Genomic DNA, 19,390 nt, shown 5'->3' with positions numbered 1-19,390 from the left:
TTCCGTGAATCATTATCATTAAGTACTGTACTGTTTTATTTCATTGTGTGTGCAGGGATTGTAAATTGCTTTCTTGTCTCGGTGGGTTTTCCCGTTGTTAATAAATACAAACAATAATGAACCACTGATGAGTCAAATGAGTAAGATAGCAGAACCTCCCCAATGTAAACGAGTAGTTAAGGCTTGATTACTTTTTTTCCGTTTTTTCCCCCCAGCAATATAAATACTGCAATTTTCGGCACATCCTTGGGGCCCTGTTCTAAAGTAACAAAGATTCTGCCCTGCAGTTCTGTTTCTCTCACCAACAGGGGGTCTCTTGTTATGAATGGAGCCCTGCTTGCGTTCCATGTAAAACAACTGAATATCAAACAAATGCTATAGGCATCATGATATGACTTTGATATGAGGGGCTGGGAGGAGGAACGTATGGAGGGATGGCTGTATAAAACCGAAGACCCATGCTCACATGGCCCCATGGCAGTCACAGTTCTGACTAGTCAGGGACGTGAGGATGATGGCCATGCTGGTGGCCGCAGTGGACTGTTGAGTTCCACACCTTGATTGAGAGAGTTCCAGGTATGGTCGGGGGCGTGTGTGTGTGTGTGTGTGTGTTCACGGCCGGCTGTCCTCATCCTGTCAGCTGTAATACATCACACTAATGGAATGGCAGCAGCCCAATGCCAACCGTCACACGCAATCTGCATATGTTTAGGGACCAAACGTGTGTGTGTGTGTGTGCGCGTGTGTGTGTTTGTATGAGTGATAAAGTGTATCTGTGAGAGAAAACGTTTGTACTTGGGATTGTGCATGTGTTGCTTGTGTGTGTGTGTGTGTGACTATTTGGAGGTGTACATGCCTCTGTCCTCGCCGCAGGGAACGAGAACGAATATAGATTTTCTCCAAAGAAAAAAAGGGAACCGGAGGAACGGAGGCCAGTCTTCTATTTCCACAGGACAGTGTGTTTTGTACCGGGACTCTTTTGTATTGTGGGTCTCTTCCCCCACAGACCCATCTGTGTTGTACCCTGGTCTTAGTTTCTCTACAGGTGTCTAATGGGCCTACACCTCTCACACAGGAAAAAGGACTAAGGACATCACTTGAGAATAGTCTTTGGAGCGAAAACGGGCAGTTACATAAAACGTGTAAAACCCTCCTGATGCATGTGAGAGTGAGAGTCACAGTTACAGAGTGGAATTAGAATTTTGGGAAAGATCTAGATCTTTCCTTTCTTTTGCTTTTCTTTTTCTTCTTGTAATTGTTCATTTCAAAATCAAAAGACACACATTTACAGATCGTGGTATGTATTTCTGGGATTGTACTGCATGGCAAAAGTATAAGCATACAAGGAAAATAAAGCATGAAGCATTTAAAATAATAATAATGATATAGAATTAATTGAGATAGCAATCCATCTTTTTTTCACTTTGTCACAGAACAGTGTTGCTCCATAGCTTTTTTAAAAGGCATCCTGGATTTACCAATGGAGCACAACAATTACAAATATGATCGAGCATTATTCAATATTAATAAACAACATGCTCAAGAAAAATATCAAATCCTATCCTCTATCATTTTTACATTTACATTTAGTCATTTAACAGACGGTCTTATCCAGAGCGACTTACAGTAAGTGCAGGGACATTCCCCCCCGAGGCAAGTAGGGTGAAGTGCCTTGCCCAAGGACACAACGTCTTTTGACATGGCCGGGAATCAAACTGGCAACCTTCAGATTACTAGCCCGATTCCCTAACCGCTCAGCCACCTGACTCCTACTATCAATATGTCATTCTGAACAATAAAGGAAAAGCGTTAACATGCATCTATTTAGCATGTGGCTCTAATGATAACGTTGTGTAAAACCCAAACCTTTTCCTCCAGGTGTTATGGAGTGGAACATTACATTTAGTCATTTAGCAGACGCTCTTATCCAGAGCGACTTACAGTAAGTACAGGGCTATGGATCACTGCTGGTGAACATGGTATATTTGTCATCCAACTTCCATTTTACCTTCAGTTGGACCACATTTAGGTTGTAAAGTCCCACTATCTCTCTCCCTCAGGGGCTGAGAGCTTGAACCTTTTTCAGACCGACAGTGATGTCTGCTGGTAGCCCTCGTCTAATCAATTCCTCCTGGAGCTGGAACCAACGGCACAGAATCACCGGTGAGACTTTGAGCTGATGAGGAGTAACTGTAATTGGTGTTAAGCTGTCTGGTCCAACAATGACAGAGACACTGACCTGCTGCAAGAACACCTCCTTGATGTAGGTTTCGTTTATCTTGGTCACAGAGGACACCCTCATAGTCAGTCCAACTGGGACTCCTGTGGATGCACAGTGACTTGGTGAACACGCATATTCATACAGGTACATGCCCAGGTGAGCACACACACGTATATATTCTGCCACAGTTATACTCTTACAGTAATTTTTCAACTTTAAATAAACCTTTAAACATTAATGAACAGACATTATTTTTACTTACTAGATACATCACTTGCCGTTGAATTATCCACCTTCCTAGTTGAGATGTTTGGAGATGATGCAGTTGTGGGTGGCAGAGTGGTGGTTGCGGGTGTTGTAGTATTTCTTGTGGGTATTGGTGTGGTAGTACTAGGTGTTGGTATGGTAGTTGTGAATGTTGGTGTGGTAGTTGTGAATGTTGGAGTGGTAGTTGTGGCATCAGGTATAGTATTTGTGTTTGTTGTGAACATTTGTGTCATAGTTTTGGGGTCTGGTGTGGTATTAGTATTTGTTGGTGTGGTAGTTGTGGCATCAGGTATAGTATTTATGTTTGTTGTGAACATTTGTGAAATAGTTTGGGGGTCTGGTGTGGTAGTAGTATTTGTTGGTGTGGTAGTTGTGTTTGTTGGTGTGGTAGTAGTATTTGTTGGTGTGGTAGTTGTGTTTGTTGGTGTGGTAGTAGTATTTGTTGGTGTGGTAGTTGTGGATGGTTCTGTGGTAGTTGTGGGAGTTTGTGTGGTAGTTGTGGGTGCTTGTGTGGTAGTTGTGGAAGTTTGAGTGGTAGTTGTGGGTGCTTGTGTGGTAATTGTGGGTGTTTGTGTGGTAGTTGTGGGTGCTTGTGTGGTAGTTGTGGGTGTTTCAGTAGTAGTTGCTGGTTTTTCAGTGGTAGTTGTGGGTGTTTCAGTGGTAGTTGTGGGCGTTGATGTGGTAGTTGTGGGCGTTGATGTGGTAGTTGTGGGTGTTTGTGTGGTAGTTGTGGGTGTTTCTGTGGTAGTTGTGGGAGTTTGTATGGTAGTTGCGGGTGCTTGTGTGGTAGTTGTGGGTGTTTGTGTGGTAGTTGTGGGTGTTGCAGTAGTAGTTGTGGGTTTTTCAGTGGTAGTTGTGGGTGTTTCAGTGGTAGTTGTGGGCGTTGATGTGGTAGTTGTGGGCGTTGATGTGGTAGTTGTGGGTGTTTGTGTGGTAGTTGTGGGTGTTTCTGTGGTAGTTGTGGGAGTTTGTGTGGTAGTTGTGGGTGCTTGTGTGGTAGCTGTGGGTGTGTCTGTGGTAGTTGTGGGTGTTTCAGTGGTAGTTGTGGGTGTTGATGTGGTAGTTGTGGGCAAAGATGTGGTAGTTGTGGGTGTTGATGTGGTAGTTGTGGGTGTTTCTGTGGTAGTTGTGGGAGCTTGTGTGGTAGTCGTGGGTGTTTCTGTGGTAGTTGTGGGTGTGTCTGTGATAGTTGTGGGTGTTTCAGTGGTAGTTGTGCGTGTTGATGTGGTAGTTGTGGGCATTGATGTGGTAGTTGTGGGTGTTTTTGTGGTAGTTGTGGGTGTTTCTGTGGTAGTAGTGGGAGTCTGTGTGGTAGTTGTGGGTGTTGATGTGGTAGTTGTGGGTGTTTCAGTGGTAGTTGTGGGTGTTTCAGTGGTAGTTGTGGGTGTTGATGTGGTAGTTGTGGGTACTTGTGTGGAAGTTGTGGTTGTTTCAGTGGTAGTTTTGGGTCTTTCAGTGGTAGTTGTGGGTGTTTGAGTGGTAGTTGTGGGTATTGATGTGGTAGTTGTGGGTGCTTGTGTGGTAGTTGTGGGTGTTTGTGTGGTAGTTGTGGGTGCTTGTGTGGTAGTCGTGGGATTTTGTGTGGTAGTTGTGGGTGCTTGTGTGGTAGTTGTGGGTGTGTCTGTGGTAGTTGTGGGTGTTTCAGTGGTAGTTGTGGGTGTTGATGTGGTAGTTGTGGGCATTGATGTGGTAGTTGTGGGTGTGGTAGTTGTGGGTGTTTCTGTGGTAGTTGTGGGAGCTTGTGTGGTAGTCGTGGGTGTTTCTGTGGTAGTTGTGGGTGTTGATGTGGTAGTTGTGGGTACTTGTGTGGAAGTTGTGGTTGTTTCAGTGGTAGTTTTGGGTCTTTCAGTGGTAGTTGTGGGTGTTTGAGTGGTAGTTGTGGGTATTGATGTGGTAGTTGTGGGTGCTTGTGTGGTAGTTGTGGGTGTTTGTGTGGTAGTTGTGGGTGCTTGTGTGGTAGTCGTGGGATTTTGTGTGGTAGTTGTGGGTGCTTGTGTGGTAGTTGTGGGTGTGTCTGTGGTAGTTGTGGGTGTTTCAGTGGTAGTTGTGGGTGTTGATGTGGTAGTTGTGGGCATAGATGTGGTAGTTGTGGGTGTTGGTGTGGTAGTTGTGGGTGTTTCTGTGGTAGTTGTGGGAGCTTGTGTGGTAGTCGTGGGTGTTTCTGTGGTAGTTGTGGGTGTTTGTGTGGTAGTTGTGGGTGCTTGTGTGGTAGTTGTGGGTGCTTGTGTGGTAGTTGTGGGTGTTTCAGTGGTAGTTGTGGGTGTTTCAGTGGTTGTTGTGGGTGTTTGTGTGGTAGTTGTGGGTGCTTGTGTGGTAGTTGTGGGTGCTTGTGTGGTAGTTGTGGGAGTTTGTGTGGTAGTTGTGGGTGCTTGTGTGGTAGTTGTGGGCATAGATGTGGTAGTTGTGGGTGTTGATGTGATAGTTGTGGGTGTTTCTGTGGTAGTTGTGGGAGCTTGTGTGGTGGTCGTGGGTGTTTCTGTGGTAGTTGTGGGTGTGTCTGTGATAGTTGTGGGTGTTTCAGTGGTAGTTGTGGGTGTTGATGTGGTAGTTGTGGGCATTGATGTGGTAGTTGTGGGTGTTTTTGTGGTAGTTGTGGGTGTTTCTGTGGTAGTAGTGGGTGTTTGTGTGGTAGTTGTGGGTGTTGATGTGGTAGTTGTGGGTGTTTCAGTGGTATTTGTGGGTGTTTCAGTGGTAGTTGTGGGTGTTGATGTGGTAGTTGTGGGTACTTGTGTGGAAGTTGTGGTTGTTTCAGTGGTAGTTTTAGGTCTTTCAGTGGTAGTTGTGGGTGTTTGAGTGGTTGTTGTGGGTATTGATGTGGTAGTTGTGGGTGTTTGTGTGGTAGTTGTGGGTGCTTGTGTGGTAGTTGTGGGAGTTTGTGTGGTAGTTGTGGGTGTTTGTGTGGTATTTGTGGGTGTGTCTGTGGTAGTTGTGGGTGTTTTAGTGGTAGTTGTGGGTGTTGATGTGGTAGTTGTGGATGTTTCTGTGGTAGTTGTGGGAGCTTGTGTGATAGTTGTGGGTGTTTTGGTGGTAGGTGTGGGTGTTGATGTGGTAGTTCTGGGTTTTTCAGTGGTAGTTGTGGAAGTTTTTGTGGTAGTTGTGGGTGTTGATGTGGTAGTTGTGGGTTTTTCAGTGGTAGTTGTGGAAGTTTTTGTGGTAATTGTTGGTGGTGATGTGGTAGATGTGGGTGTTTCAGTGGTAGTTGTGGGTGTTTCAGTGGTAGTTGTGGGTGCTTGTGTGGTAGTTGTGGGAGTTTGTGTGGTAGTTGTGGGTGCTTGTGTGGTAGTTGTGGGTGCTTGTGTGGTAGTTGTGGGTGTTTCTGTGGTAGTTGTGGGTGTTTCGGTGGTAGTTGTGGGTGTTGATGTGGTAGTTGTGGGTGCTTGTGTGGTAGTTGTGGGTGTGTCTGTGGTAGTTGTGGGTGTTTCAGTGGTAGTTGTGGGTGTTGATGTGGTAGTTGTGGGCATAGATGTGGTAGTTGTGGGTGTTGATGTGGTAGTTGTGGGTGTTTCTGTGGTAGTTGTGGGAGCTTGTATGGTAGTTGTGGGTGTTGATGTGGTAGTTGTGGGTGTTGATGTGGTAGTTGTGGGTTTTTCAGTGGTAGTTGTGGGAGTTTGTGTGGTAGTTGTGGGTGTTTCAGTGGTAGTTGTGGGTGTTTCAGTGGTAGTTGTGGGAGTTTGTGTGGTAGATGTGGGTTCTTTTGTGGTAGTTGTGGGTGTTTCTGTGGTAGATGTGGGTTTTTCAGTGGTAGTTGTGGGTGTTGATGTGGTAGTTGTGGGTGTGTCTGTGGTAGTTGTGGGTGTTTCAGTGGTAGTTGTGGGTGTTGATGTGGTAGTTGTGGGCATAGATGTGGTAGTTGTGGGTGTTGATGTGGTAGTTGTGGGCATAGATGTGGTAGTTGTGGGTGTTGATGTGGTAGTTGTGGGTGTTTCTGTGGTAGTTGTGGGAGCTTGTGTGGTAGTCGTGGGTGTTTCTGTCGTAGTTGTGGGTGTTTGTGTGGTAGTTGTGGGAGTTTGTGTGGTAGTTGAGGGTGCTTGTGTGGTAGTTGTGGGTGCTTGTGTGGTAGTTGTGGGTGTTTCTGTGGTAGTTGTGGGTGTTTCGGTGGTAGTTGTGGGTGTTGATGTGGTAGTTGTGGGTGCTTGTGTGGTAGTTGTGGGTGTGTCTGTGGTAGTTGTGGGTGTGTCTGTGGTAGTTGTGGGTTTTTCAGTGGTAGTTGTGGGAGTTTGTGTGGTAGTTGTGGGTGTTTCAGTGGTAGTTGTGGGTGTTTCAGTGGTAATTGTGGGAGTTTGTGTGGTAGTTGTGGGTTCTTGTGTGGTAGTTGTGGGTGTTTCTGTGGTAGATGTGGGTTTTTCAGTGGTAGTTGTGGGAGTTTTTGTGGTAGTTGTGGGTGTTTCAGTGGTAGTTGTGGGTGTTTCAGTGGTAGTTGTGGGAGTTTGTGTGGTAGTTGTGGGTTCTTGTGTGGTAGTTGTGGGTGTTTCTGTGGTAGTTGTGGGTGTTGATGTGGTAGTCGTGGGTGTTTCTGTCGTAGTTGTGGGTGTTTGTGTGGTAGTTGTGGGTGCTTGTGTGGTAGTTGTGGGAGTTTGTGTGGTAGTTGTGGGTGCTTGTGTGGTAGTTGTGGGTGTGTCTGTGGTAGTTGTGGGTGTTTCAGTGGTAGTTGTGGGTGTTGATGTGGTAGTTGTGGGCATAGATGTGGTAGTTGTGGGCATAGATGTGGTAGTTGTGGGTGTTGATGTGGTAGTTGTGGGCATAGATGTGGTAGTTGTGGGTGTTGATGTGGTAGTTGTGGGTGTTTCGGTGGTAGTTGTGGGTGTTGATGTGGTAGTTGTGGGTGCTTGTGTGGTAGTTGTGGGTGTGTCTGTGGTAGTTGTGGGTGTTTCAGTGGTAGTTGTGGGTGTTGATGTGGTAGTTGTGGGCATAGATGTGGTAGTTGTGGGTGTTGATGTGGTAGTTGTGGGTGTTTCTGTGGTAGTTGTGGGAGCTTGTGTGGTAGTTGTGGGTGTTGATGTGGTAGTTGTGGGTGTTGATGTGGTAGTTGTGGGTTTTTCAGTGGTAGTTGTGGGAGTTTGTGTGGTAGTTGTGGGTGTTTCAGTGGTAGTTGTGGGTGTTTCAGTGGTAGTTGTGGGAGTTTGTGTGGTAGTTGTGGGTTCTTGTGTGGTAGTTGTGGGTGTTTCTGTGGTAGATGTGGGTTTTTCAGTGGTAGTTGTGGGAGTTTGTGTGGTAGTTGTGGGTGTTTCAGTGGTAGTTGTGGGTGTTTCAGTGGTAGTTGTGGGAGTTTGTGTGGTAGTTGTGGGTTCTTGTGTGGTAGTTGTGGGTGTTTCTGTGGTAGTTGTGGGTGTTGATGTGGTAGTCGTGGGTGTTTCTGTCGTAGTTGTGGGTGTTTGTGTGGTAGTTGTGGGTGCTTGTGTGGTAGTTGTGGGAGTTTGTGTGGTAGTTGTGGGTGCTTGTGTGGTAGTTGTGGGTGTTTCTGTCGTAGTTGTGGGTGTTTGTGTGGTAGTTGTGGGAGTTTGTGTGGTAGTTGAGGGTGCTTGTGTGGTAGTTGTGGGTGCTTGTTTGGTAGTTGTGGGTGTTTCTGTGGTAGTTGTGGGTGTTTCGGTGGTAGTTGTGGGTGTTGATGTGGTAGTTGTGGGTGCTTGTGTGGTAGTTGTGGGTGTGTATGTGGTAGTTGTGGGTGTGTCTGTGGTAGTTGTGGGTTTTTCAGTGGTAGTTGTGGGAGTTTGTGTGGTAGTTGTGGGTGTTTCAGTGGTAGTTGTGGGTGTTTCAGTGGTAATTGTGGGAGTTTGTGTGGTAGTTGTGGGTTCTTGTGTGGTAGTTGTGGGTGTTTCTGTGGTAGATGTGGGTTTTTCAGTGGTAGTTGTGGGAGTTTTTGTGGTAGTTGTGGGTGTTTCAGTGGTAGTTGTGGGTGTTTCAGTGGTAGTTGTGGGAGTTTGTGTGGTAGTTGTGGGTTCTTGTGTGGTAGTTGTGGGTGTTTCTGTGGTAGTTGTGGGTGTTGATGTGGTAGTCGTGGGTGTTTCTGTCGTAGTTGTGGGTGTTTGTGTGGTAGTTGTGGGTGCTTGTGTGGTAGTTGTGGGAGTTTGTGTGGTAGTTGTGGGTGCTTGTGTGGTAGTTGTGGGTGTGTCTGTGGTAGTTGTGGGTGTTTCAGTGGTAGTTGTGGGTGTTGATGTGGTAGTTGTGGGCATAGATGTGGTAGTTGTGGGTGTTGATGTGGTAGTTGTGGGCATAGATGTGGTAGTTGTGGGTGTTGATGTGGTAGTTGTGGGTGTTTCGGTGGTAGTTGTGGGTGTTGATGTGGTAGTTGTGGGTGCTTGTGTGGTAGTTGTGGGTGTGTCTGTGGTAGTTGTGGGTGTTTCAGTGGTAGTTGTGGGTGTTGATGTGGTAGTTGTGGGCATAGATGTGGTAGTTGTGGGTGTTGATGTGGTAGTTGTGGGTGTTTCTGTGGTAGTTGTGGGAGCTTGTGTGGTAGTTGTGGGTGTTGATGTGGTAGTTGTGGGTGTTGATGTGGTAGTTGTGGGTTTTTCAGTGGTAGTTGTGGGAGTTTGTGTGGTAGTTGTGGGTGTTTCAGTGGTAGTTGTGGGTGTTTCAGTGGTAGTTGTGGGAGTTTGTGTGGTAGTTGTGGGTTCTTGTGTGGTAGTTGTGGGTGTTTCTGTGGTAGATGTGGGTTTTTCAGTGGTAGTTGTGGGAGTTTGTGTGGTAGTTGTGGGTGTTTCAGTGGTAGTTGTGGGTGTTTCAGTGGTAGTTGTGGGAGTTTGTGTGGTAGTTGTGGGTTCTTGTGTGGTAGTTGTGGGTGTTTCTGTGGTAGTTGTGGGTGTTGATGTGGTAGTCGTGGGTGTTTCTGTCGTAGTTGTGGGTGTTTGTGTGGTAGTTGTGGGTGCTTGTGTGGTAGTTGTGGGAGTTTGTGTGGTAGTTGTGGGTGCTTGTGTGGTAGTTGTGGGTGTGTCTGTGGTAGTTGTGGGTGTTTCAGTGGTAGTTGTGGGTGTTGATGTGGTAGTTGTGGGCATAGATGTGGTAGTTGTGGGTGTTGATGTGGTAGTTGTGGGCATAGATGTGGTAGTTGTGGGTGTTGATGTGGTAGTTGTGGGTGTTTCGGTGGTAGTTGTGGGTGTTGATGTGGTAGTTGTGGGTGCTTGTGTGGTAGTTGTGGGTGTGTCTGTGGTAGTTGTGGGTGTTTCAGTGGTAGTTGTGGGTGTTGATGTGGTAGTTGTGGGCATAGATTTGGTAGTTGTGGGTGTTGATGTGGTAGTTGTGGGTGTTTCTGTGGTAGTTGTGGGAGCTTGTGTGGTAGTTGTGGGTGTTGATGTGGTAGTTGTGGGTGTTGATGTGGTAGTTGTGGGTTTTTCAGTGGTAGTTGTGGGAGTTTGTGTAGTAGTTGTGGGTGTTTCAGTGGTAGTTGTGGGTGTTTCAGTGGTAGTTGTGGGAGTTTGTGTGGTAGTTGTGGGTTCTTGTGTGGTAGTTGTGGGTGTTTCTGTGGTAGATGTGGGTTTTTCAGTGGTAGTTGTGGGAGTTTGTGTGGTAGTTGTGGGTGTTTCAGTGGTAGTTGTGGGTGTTTCAGTGGTAGTTGTGGGAGTTTGTGTGGTAGTTGTGGGTTCTTGTGTTGTAGTTGTGGGTGTTTCTGTGGTAGTTGTGGGTGTTGATGTGGTAGTTGTGGGTGTTTCTGTCGTAGTTGTGGGTGTTTGTGTGGTAGTTGTGGGTGCTTGTGTGGTAGTTGTGGGTGTGTCTGTGGTAGTTGTGGGTGTTTCAGTGGTAGTTGTGGGTGTTGATGTGGTAGTTGTGGGCATAGATGTGGTAGTTGTGGGTGTTGATGTGGTAGTTGTGGGTGTTTCTGTGGTAGTTGTGGGAGCTTGTGTGGTAGTCGTGGGTGTTTCTGTCGTAGTTGTGGGTGTTTGTGTGGTAGTTGTGGGTGCTTGTGTGGTAGTTGTGGGTGTTTGTGTGGTAGTTGTGGGTGCTTGTGTGGTAGTTGTGGGAGTTTGTGTGGTAGTTTTGGGTGCTTGTGTGGTAGTTGTGGGTGTGTCTGTGGTAGTTGTGGGTGTTTCAGTGGTAGTTGTGGGTGTTGATGTGGTAGTTGTGAATGTTGGTGTTGTATTGGTGGCATCAGGTATAATAGTTGTGTTTGTTGTGAAAATGTATGTCGTAGTTTCGGGGTCTGGTGTGGTATATAGGTTTCCAACTGTGACAATCACACAACGCAGCTCAGAGTGATATTTTGAGCTGTAAAAATAATATTTAATTAATACATTTGTTAGATGGTAGACTTTTTCTAATTTGGTACTTAAAATTATAGATCACGGATTATAAAACAACTGATTGATAAAGAACCACTTGGTCTATCAAAATGGAGACTGACCTGTCATTATTCAGTGCCTGGGAGACGAAGCAGATAGGATGGTCCTGTCTGTCGTCATCCGTTGGTGTCCATCTTATCGTGAACTGTCCAGGAGCAACCGTGGTCTTTGTAAAATTGTGAGGACCACTGACCAGAAGCTCAGAAACACTTAAAAAAACACAACACGTTCCCATAAGTATTCTACTACACTTCGGATATGTAGGATCATTCGTAGATAGGCAGACTGTTTGATGTAAAGTACACGTTGCCTCCTAGTAGTAAATACATGAGTTACAGTGTATTTTCCTCACTTAGAATAAAGGGCCTCAGCCCTGACTGAGATCTCCAGTGTGTTGTTGACAGCGACGTAGAGGTGGGTTCCGTAGGCCGGCGTCGGGGACAGGAACCTGGGGAGATATTCCCCCTCAGCACAGGAGGGCACTGCAGCCCCAACTGGAGGACAAGGCAGCCATGAATACTGAGATATACTATATACTATACTATGCTTCATAGTTGTATACTTTGATAAATGTAACAACTCACCCACACACTCGACGGTTGGATACTTTCCTAATTGTAAAATCCACCCCCATCCCACAGCCTGTTATAGACAATCGTGTAGCCTACATACTGTAGATAATATCTACCTCTGACTGCAAACTGTACGGGCAACTTGCTGAGAGGGCTGGAGGAACTCCGGTTGGACAGCGAGCCATCCTTGTAGGTCAGGGTTATAGACGCAGTGGGGAAGTCCTCCATCATAAGCTGCACCGCGTACGTGTTTGGAACACTGGAAGTGTTCCAGTAAGATAGCGTGCATGGTGACTGAAGGGTACAAAAAAAAACGTTGATTAACTGTTGGATTAAAGTTGATATGACTGTACTTAAATATTAGTTTGCTGTTCTTATGTAGTCTTAGGTAGGCCATATGTTATGATTATTGTTATCATTAATAATAATGTTTATTGTTGAATTCATGTTTATTGTCAAATTGTTTGACTTTTTCTTTGGTTTCTTCTTGTCATATTATTTATGTGTAATTGGAAAATAATGACTAATAATAATAATGACTGTAATTATTTACACCACAGTCTTTCATATGGGAGTGTGCCACTTGAAGTATGATAATTATTCAACTGTCTGGGTGTGTCCTCCTTGGGTCCTCACCTTCAGTGTAAAAATGCTTGGTACGGGTAGAGAACAATCAGCACACTCCTGGTTCTCAAGCAGAGAAAATCTGCACTGAACCAGGTCCCCATCTGGATCATGTGCCAAAAGTTGAAAATCCCTGGGACAGTTCACTGGAACTCTTGAGGGTAGAGAGAGAGAGATTTTTTTTAGTTAGCCCTTGTATTTAGTTCATAAACTCATGCAGATTAATACAAATGATGAATGCAACTTACAGCAGAAGGGGTATGACTGTGGTCTGTGGGGATCTGTTGGCTGTCCCTGTGTCAGACCTCACTCCCAGATCCACCGTAGTTCGTAGTCTCCATGCTATATCCCCAACATAGGTGGTGATCCAGTTACCACCAGACAGTCTATAAACATGATTGTAAAGTATGTTACAGTTGCACAGGCATGGGACTTAACCGAGCAAATCCTATAAACATTTACAAACATAAATGCTGTTGTGTAAAGTGCTGTTTCTCAGTTTCATTCAACACTTACTCAAGTATAAAAGGTAGGTTGGTGTCAACATTTCTTATCATGACTTCTTCCCACTGGCACCATTCTCCACTGCTACTGTCCAGGTTATACAGAGCATTGCTGCTAATACTGCCACAATTTCCACTCTGACATGTCCAGCTGTTAGCCCAGGCTGAAGTGGAACACGCTGTTCGAAGGGCCGACTTGAAGCGAATGTCCACCTACAATCATTCAGCAGGTGTGAAGTCTAACCAACAATTCTATACTGTAGTTTCCAGAGTTGAATAAGCGCAGCTAGTTCAGGCAGAGCAAACGGGCAGCACACGTCATCCGCTCATTACCACACCTGTGTTAGCCAGCACAAGCCCATTGGGCCACGTCCGATAAGACGGCATTAAAAGGCCGCGCGGATACGCACACACACAGCCCATTTGTTGTATGATCATGTTGCTGCCACCCTCCACCATCCCCTTCTCCCCCATGCTGTCTGTCTGTTCTGTCCATCAGGGGGATTATATCTCTATTGCTCCCTGCCTCATATGTCATGTATGTATGTGTTGCATCGAGGAGGCAGGGAGTGCTTCCCTTAGATCATCCACTCCGCTAAAGTCAAACCTACATGATGTCCATGTCATGTAACAATAAATGCTCAATCCAATACGTGATTGTCTTGACTGAACTGTAGTAACTCATCAAAAGTGAAACATGCTGAAAATCCCAACGTTCTAGTTTGTTTTTCAATAGATTATATAGCAATAGATACCATTCTGAAAAAGTTGAGTACAGTGTAACTTGCTAGCACACACTTGAATCATTCACGTCATATGACAAATAAGACATACTTTCACAACGCCAGCAGATACAATGCTAAATACATAATGGTCTTGACCTGCTTCTTACATCTATTTATCAAATAGGCTGTGATGTAAAGTTGAATCTAATCTGAATCTAATGTAATATCTCAGACTCTGCATGAAATAAATACCGACCAGTTACCACAACCGGTTACCAGTATCTTCCATTCAAAAACATTAGTCTTTATCTTTGCTACTTTGCAGAAGGCAGATATCCACACTCCCCTGTCAGAACTCAGAACTCTGTTTCTACTTTGTGGTCTTACTGTGTAGGATCCATCTGCTTTGACTCCTTTGGGGTTAAAGGTCATGGTCCCTCCGTAGAAGTGGGAGGCTGAGGATCCAGAGAGCAGCAGTAACAGAGGCAGCAGGATGGTAGAGACAGACATGGTGCCTACTGTATGTGAGTACCTCTGACTGCAGCATCTGCTTTTAAACACACTCACACAAGTGCTGTCAAGAAAACGCTGAGCATCTGAGAGAGGAATGTGGAAGGACATGTTTAAATGAAGATCATTTTTCTCTGTGGAGCAGCATATTTGTGACATGCACTGTCAAACCCGTTATACGGTAATTGTGAAGCTGACCTTTTACAATACATTTTGCAACTTTGTTAACGTGAATTCCGGAATTGGAATTCTCCATGTCATTACATGGAGAGACGTATGGTGGCTTTTTGAGATGTTGCTCTGCCTCTTACACATTCCTCCCCACACATCTCCCTCATGTCTCCCTTCTCCCCAGGGCCGGCCCTAGGGGTTTGGGGGCCCTAAACAAAAATTGTGTATGGAATCCTTTTTATTGGCAAACATTTTTTATTATTTTTATTTTTTGGGGGGCGGAGAGCCCGAACCAATCTCAAGGCCCTAAACAATTTGTTTATTGGGTCCGCTCGGCCCTGCTCCTCCCTACCAACTTTCAAGCCAAACCCACTCCTTTGGCTCTGTAGGGAGATCAATGTCGTCACAACTTTATACACTATTAGACACTGTCATTGTTGCTACTGATGCGATTATCTTATGACAAGGAGACCAATGTTACTCTTGATGTGATTCACATGTGACAAAGAGAATGGCTGAAGGATAGACAGGAAAACCTCTGTTAGCATGTAAAGTACTATGACTTTCGGAATGCAACTGTGACAGTTAGAGATGACATGTTTGAGAATGCTATGGTCCTCTGGAGAAGGGTTATAAGAGGGTGTTTTAAATACTTGAACACATTGTACTTTGCAAGACACACCTGCAGCTTGGTAGCAAGCGTGTCCTGCACGTTTGCAAACATTTAAGAGTACTCAACAAATTGCCTTTGGTGTTTGAAGCTCTTGCCCTCACCTTGGGTAATCAATTAATCGAACTTTGGGTGCTGTGGTTACATTTCCAAAATGTGCTTAAAAATATAGTACGTGCTTGCTACCTTGTCTAAATCTCTCTTGCTCTCCCATCACGAGCTGACAAGTCACTGGTCTTTACATCAATCAAGCGACTGACTGCCTGTGGCGAGAATACCTTGCACATAACAATGATCCACATGACAAAGAAGTTATGAACCTGTTTGAGATGAGCATTGTGGAAAGACGAGACAGTGATTCCCAGATTCAACTTCAGTTTTCAAGACCTAATTTGTGTGCTCCGTGGTTGCTTCACTGAGGTCGATGTGGTCATGTCCTGTGTGTTTTTTTAAGTCTTGGGTGTGTGGGTATAGATTCTTTAATCTGGAACCATCTCACTCTTAAACCTGGCTCTGAACCAGCCAATCTAATGCAAAATGTTTGCTACAGAAGAGGTAGTTTAAAACAGTAAAAATATGTAGATGCACCAATGGGTATATATATTTTTTCATTTTATTCATCTATCTAGGTATATAGGAGATCCTTTGAATTCATTATTTCATTTTCTGGGATGATTAGTTCAGCAGAATATTGTCGTGGGATTTGATCATGAAGTAAAGTAGGAAGTAGCAGATTAATGAGATTTGGAGGTTGCCAACCGCCTCTCTGATACAAAGCTATGCACACAGACACGCATATACATGTCAAAACAAATATGAAATGAAAAGCGTCAACATGCATCTATTTATTATTCAAATTATATTACAGTCTTATGTAAAACACAAACATTTTCAAATCTTCTTTTTCCTCCAGGTGGCACCAAAGAAACATAAACAGCACCTGACATGGATCACCTGACTGCTGGTGAACATGGTATATTTGCCATCCAACTTCATTTTCCTTCAGTTGGACGATGTTTGGGTTGTAAAGATACAGTATCTCTCTCCCTCAGGGGCTGAGAGCTTGAACCTTTTTCAGACCGACAGTGATGTCTGCTGGTAGCCCTCGTCTGATCAATTCCTCCTGGAGCTGGAACCAACGGCACAGAATCACCGGTGAGACTTTGAGCTGATGAGGAGTAACTGTAATTGGTGTTAAGCTGTCTGGTCCAACAATGACAGAGACACTGACCTGCTGCAAGAACACCTCCTTGATGTAGGTTTCGTTTATCTTGGTCACAGAGGACACCCTCATAGTCAGTCCAACTGGGACTCCTGTGGATACACAGCGACTTGATGAACATGCATTTTCATACAGGTACATACACAGGGGAGCACACAGACAAACACTTATACATGCTGCCACAATTATACTCTTATAGTACTTATTCAACTTTTGAAATAACTTTTAAATATTTATGAACACAATTGATTTGTACTTACTAGATCCATCACTTGCCATTGAATTATTAGTTGTGAGTGTTGGTGTGGTAGTTGTAGGTGTTGGTGTGGTAGTTGTTCCTTCAGTTGTAGTAGTTGTAGTAGTCAATACGGTGACAACTACACAACGTAGCTCAGAAGGAAGTTCAATTTCATCAAATCTCCGAAAAGACGATGATCTTAAATGGTACTTAAAGTTACTTAAAATGATAGATTACATATTATAAGAAAAACTGAACAGATAGAAACTATTTTCTGCAGGGTAAAAACAGACATGTTTTTGCACTCATAAAGACTGACCTGAAATCCACTGCCTGGCAGACAAAGCAGATAGAATGGTCCTGTCCGTCATCATCTAATGTTGGTGTCCATCTTAGTGTGAACTGTCCATCGCCTATTGTTGTCTTTCTTAGATCGTGAGGGCCACTGACCAGCATCTGGTATACGCTTCAAAAAAACAACACTTTCTCATAAATATACTTCCAAACTTGGATATGAAGGATAATACTATGCCAAGCAGGCTGATTGATTTAAAGTACATGCTGCCTCCTAGTGGTAAATACATGAGTTACAGTGTATTTCCCTCACTAAGAATAAAGGGCCTCTGCCCTGACTGAGATCTCCAGTGTGTTGTTGACAGCGACGTAGAGGTGGGTTCAGTAGGCCGGCGTCGGGGACAGGAACCTGGGGAGATATTCCCCCTCAGCACAGGAGGGCACTGCAGCCCCAACTGGAGGACAAGGCAGCCATGAATACTGAGATGTACTTCTGTCTTTCACATGCTTCATAGTTGTAAAATCCCCCCCCCCATCCCCCAGCCTGTCATAGACAATCGTGTAGCCTACACACTGTAGATAATATCTACCTTTGATTTCAAACTGTACGGGCAACTTGCTGAGAGGGCTGATAATGGGGATAGCGGCTTGACTGTGAGCCATCCTTGTAGGTCAGGGTTATAGACGATGCGGGGAAGTCCTCCATCATAAGCTGCACCGCGTACGTGTATCCAACTGATTTTGCAGTCTTCCCGTACGATAGCGTGCATGGAAACTGAATGGTCAGAAAAATAATGTTGATTAAAGTTGATATGACTTTAATTATGGAATTGAGTTGGTCTTGGTTATGCAAGTTGTCTTGGGTGTCTACAGTGATTATTGTGATCGTTAATAATAATGTTTATTATTATATTATTTGACTTTTCCTATCCTGCCTTCTTGTCAAACTATTTTTTTTGTGCAACTGAAAAAATCAAGGAAACAAATTGGAAAAAAGAAAATGACTGTTATTATACTCTGACTCAATTTTGTTCAAATGTGACGGTGTCGTTTGACGTTTGAGTATTATACAACTGTCTGATTGTGTGCTCCTTAGGTCCTCACTTTCAGTGTAAAAATGCTTGGATCAAGTGGTGAACAATGACCACACTCCTGGTTCTCAAGCAGAGCTTGTCTGCAATGAACCAGGTCTCCATCTGGATCATGGGCCAAAAGCTGAAAATCCCTGGGACAATTCATTGGAACTCTGAAAGAGAGAGAGAGAATTAAGCCTCATATTTAGTTTATAAGATCACACAAATTAATAAAAATGATAAATGCAACTTACAGCAGAAGAGGTATGACTGTGGTCTGTGGGGATCGGTTGGCTGTCCCTGTGTCAGACCTCACTCCCAGATCCACCATAGTTCTTAATCTCCATGACATACTGTCGTGGAAGTTTTTGCTTATTCCAGACCCCACTCCCCGATCCACCGTAGTAGTTCTTACACTCCATGATATATCACCGACATCTGGGGTGATCAAAACACCAACCTCTCGGGTGATCAAATCACCAACAGTCAGTCTATGAAGATGGCCCAACATAACAAAATAAGAAAAAATGTTACTGTTGCTCGGGCATGGGACTGAACTGAGCAAATACTATGAACATTTACAAACATAGTATGCTTGTGTAAAGTTCCCGCATTTCATTCAACACTTACTCAAGTATAAAAGGTAGGTTGGTGTCAACATTTCTAATCATGACTTCTTCCCACTGGCACCAGTCTCCACTGCTACTGTCCAGGTTATACAGAGCATTGCTGCTAATACTGCCACAATTTCCACTCTGACATGTCCAGCTGTCAGCCCAGGCTGAATTGGGACACTCTGGGTTAATGGCCAGCTTGAAGCGAATGTCCACCTACAATCATTCAGCAGATATAAAGTCTAACCAACAACTCTATACTGTAGTTTCTATGATGGACTAACTCATCAAAAGTGAAACATGCTGAAAATCCCTACATTCTAGTTTGGTTTTCAACAGATTATATAGCAATAGATACCAAACTGAAAAATTTGAGTACAGTGTAACTTGCTAGCACACACTTGAATCATTAACGTCATGTGACAAATAAGACACATTTTCACAACACTAGCAGATACTACATAATGGTCTTTTTGACATGCTTACATGGATTTATATTCTTACATCTATTTATCAAATAGGCGGTGATATCTCAGACTGTGCATGAAATAAATAAATACCGGCCAGTTACCACGACCGGTTACCAGTATCTTCCATTCAAAAACATGAGTCCTTGTCTGTGCTACTTTGCAGAAGGCAGATATCCACACTCCCCTGTCAGAACTCAGAACTCTGTTTCTACTTTGTGGTCTTACTGTGTAGGATTCATCTGCGTTGACTCCTTTGGGGTTAAAGGTCATGGTCCCTCCGTGGAAGTGGGAGGCTGAGGATCCAGAGAGCAGCAGTAACAGAGGCAGCAGGATGGTAGAGCCAGACATGGTGCCTACTGTATTTGAGCACCTCGGACTGCAGCTTTTAATCACACACAAGCCAATCTGGTCTGAGAAATGAGGCAGGTCCCACTGGAATGGAGATAATCTATTCATATAAAACAAGCTGTCAAACCAGTTACACATTAAATGTATGCTGTCCTTACACAATACATTTAGCAACTGGTCATTTCCGAAGATGATTAACATAGAGACATGTTTACAGAAAATAGGAAATAAACACAAAAACTGGAGCAACAGGTGCTAGACACCGAGGATGTGGTTGGTATTTACATGCCTTTTCTTTTAAAGGTCCCATGACATGAAATGTTCACTTTAGGAGGATGTTAAACATTAATATGAGTTCCCCTCATATTAGAAATTAGAAATATGAGTTCCCCTCATATGAGAAATTTCAATAGGTGAAAATGAGAGCTGAAACGCTCGGTTTAGTAAATGTTACCTCCCCTTTCTCTGCTTTGCCCGCACAGAGAATTTGGCCCACCAATGAGAAAATGAGCTACGACCGTGCGAGCGCGATATTGGTTTTTCCTCAAGACATGATGGCTTGCAAACGACTGAAGCATGGCAGTTAGGCCGAATCCCA

General features: G+C 44.4%; 1 protein-coding gene and 1 long non-coding RNA gene across 2 annotated transcripts; both read right to left on the bottom strand.

The window, feature by feature from the left end:
• Positions 1-1,305: 1,305 nt before the first annotated feature.
• On the bottom strand, positions 1,306-3,313 carry LOC134013805 (uncharacterized). Its single transcript, XR_009928981.1, has 3 exons — positions 2,484-3,313; positions 2,240-2,322; positions 1,306-2,137 (listed from the first exon to the last, which is right to left on the bottom strand). It is a non-coding gene; the product is annotated as an uncharacterized LOC134013805 (long non-coding RNA).
• Positions 3,314-11,106: 7,793 nt separating this feature from the next.
• Positions 11,107-18,800, bottom strand: LOC134013507 (uncharacterized). The gene is made up of 5 exons (XM_062453013.1): positions 18,670-18,800; positions 17,991-18,190; positions 12,203-12,340; positions 11,447-11,589; positions 11,107-11,252 (listed from the first exon to the last, which is right to left on the bottom strand). The coding sequence occupies exons 1-5, from the start codon at positions 18,790-18,792 to the stop codon at positions 11,107-11,109; spliced, it is 750 nt and encodes a 249-aa protein (XP_062308997.1). The 5' UTR covers positions 18,793-18,800.
• Positions 18,801-19,390: the final 590 nt, after the last annotated feature.

This window comes from Osmerus eperlanus, chromosome 27 (assembly GCF_963692335.1).
Source record: "Osmerus eperlanus chromosome 27, fOsmEpe2.1, whole genome shotgun sequence".
NCBI lineage: Eukaryota > Metazoa > Chordata > Actinopteri > Osmeriformes > Osmeridae > Osmerus > Osmerus eperlanus.
The sequence above is the reverse complement of the archived record's forward strand: the minus strand, read 5'-3'. Positions and strand labels throughout refer to the sequence as shown.

Bases quoted from the DNA above. Each gene is read 5' to 3' on its own strand.
- LOC134013507 (XM_062453013.1), bottom strand. From the start codon at position 18,792: ATGTCTGGCTCTACCATCCTGCTGCCTCTGTTACTGCTGCTCTCTGGA. The intron at 12,341-17,990 runs GTAAGTGTTGAA...TCATGTTTATAG, and splicing joins AACCTACCTTTTATACTTGA to ACTGTCTGGTGGTAACTGGA. The intron at 11,590-12,202 runs GTAAGTTGCATT...GAACACTTCCAG, and splicing joins ACAGTCATACCCCTTCTGCT to TGTTCCAAACACGTACGCGG.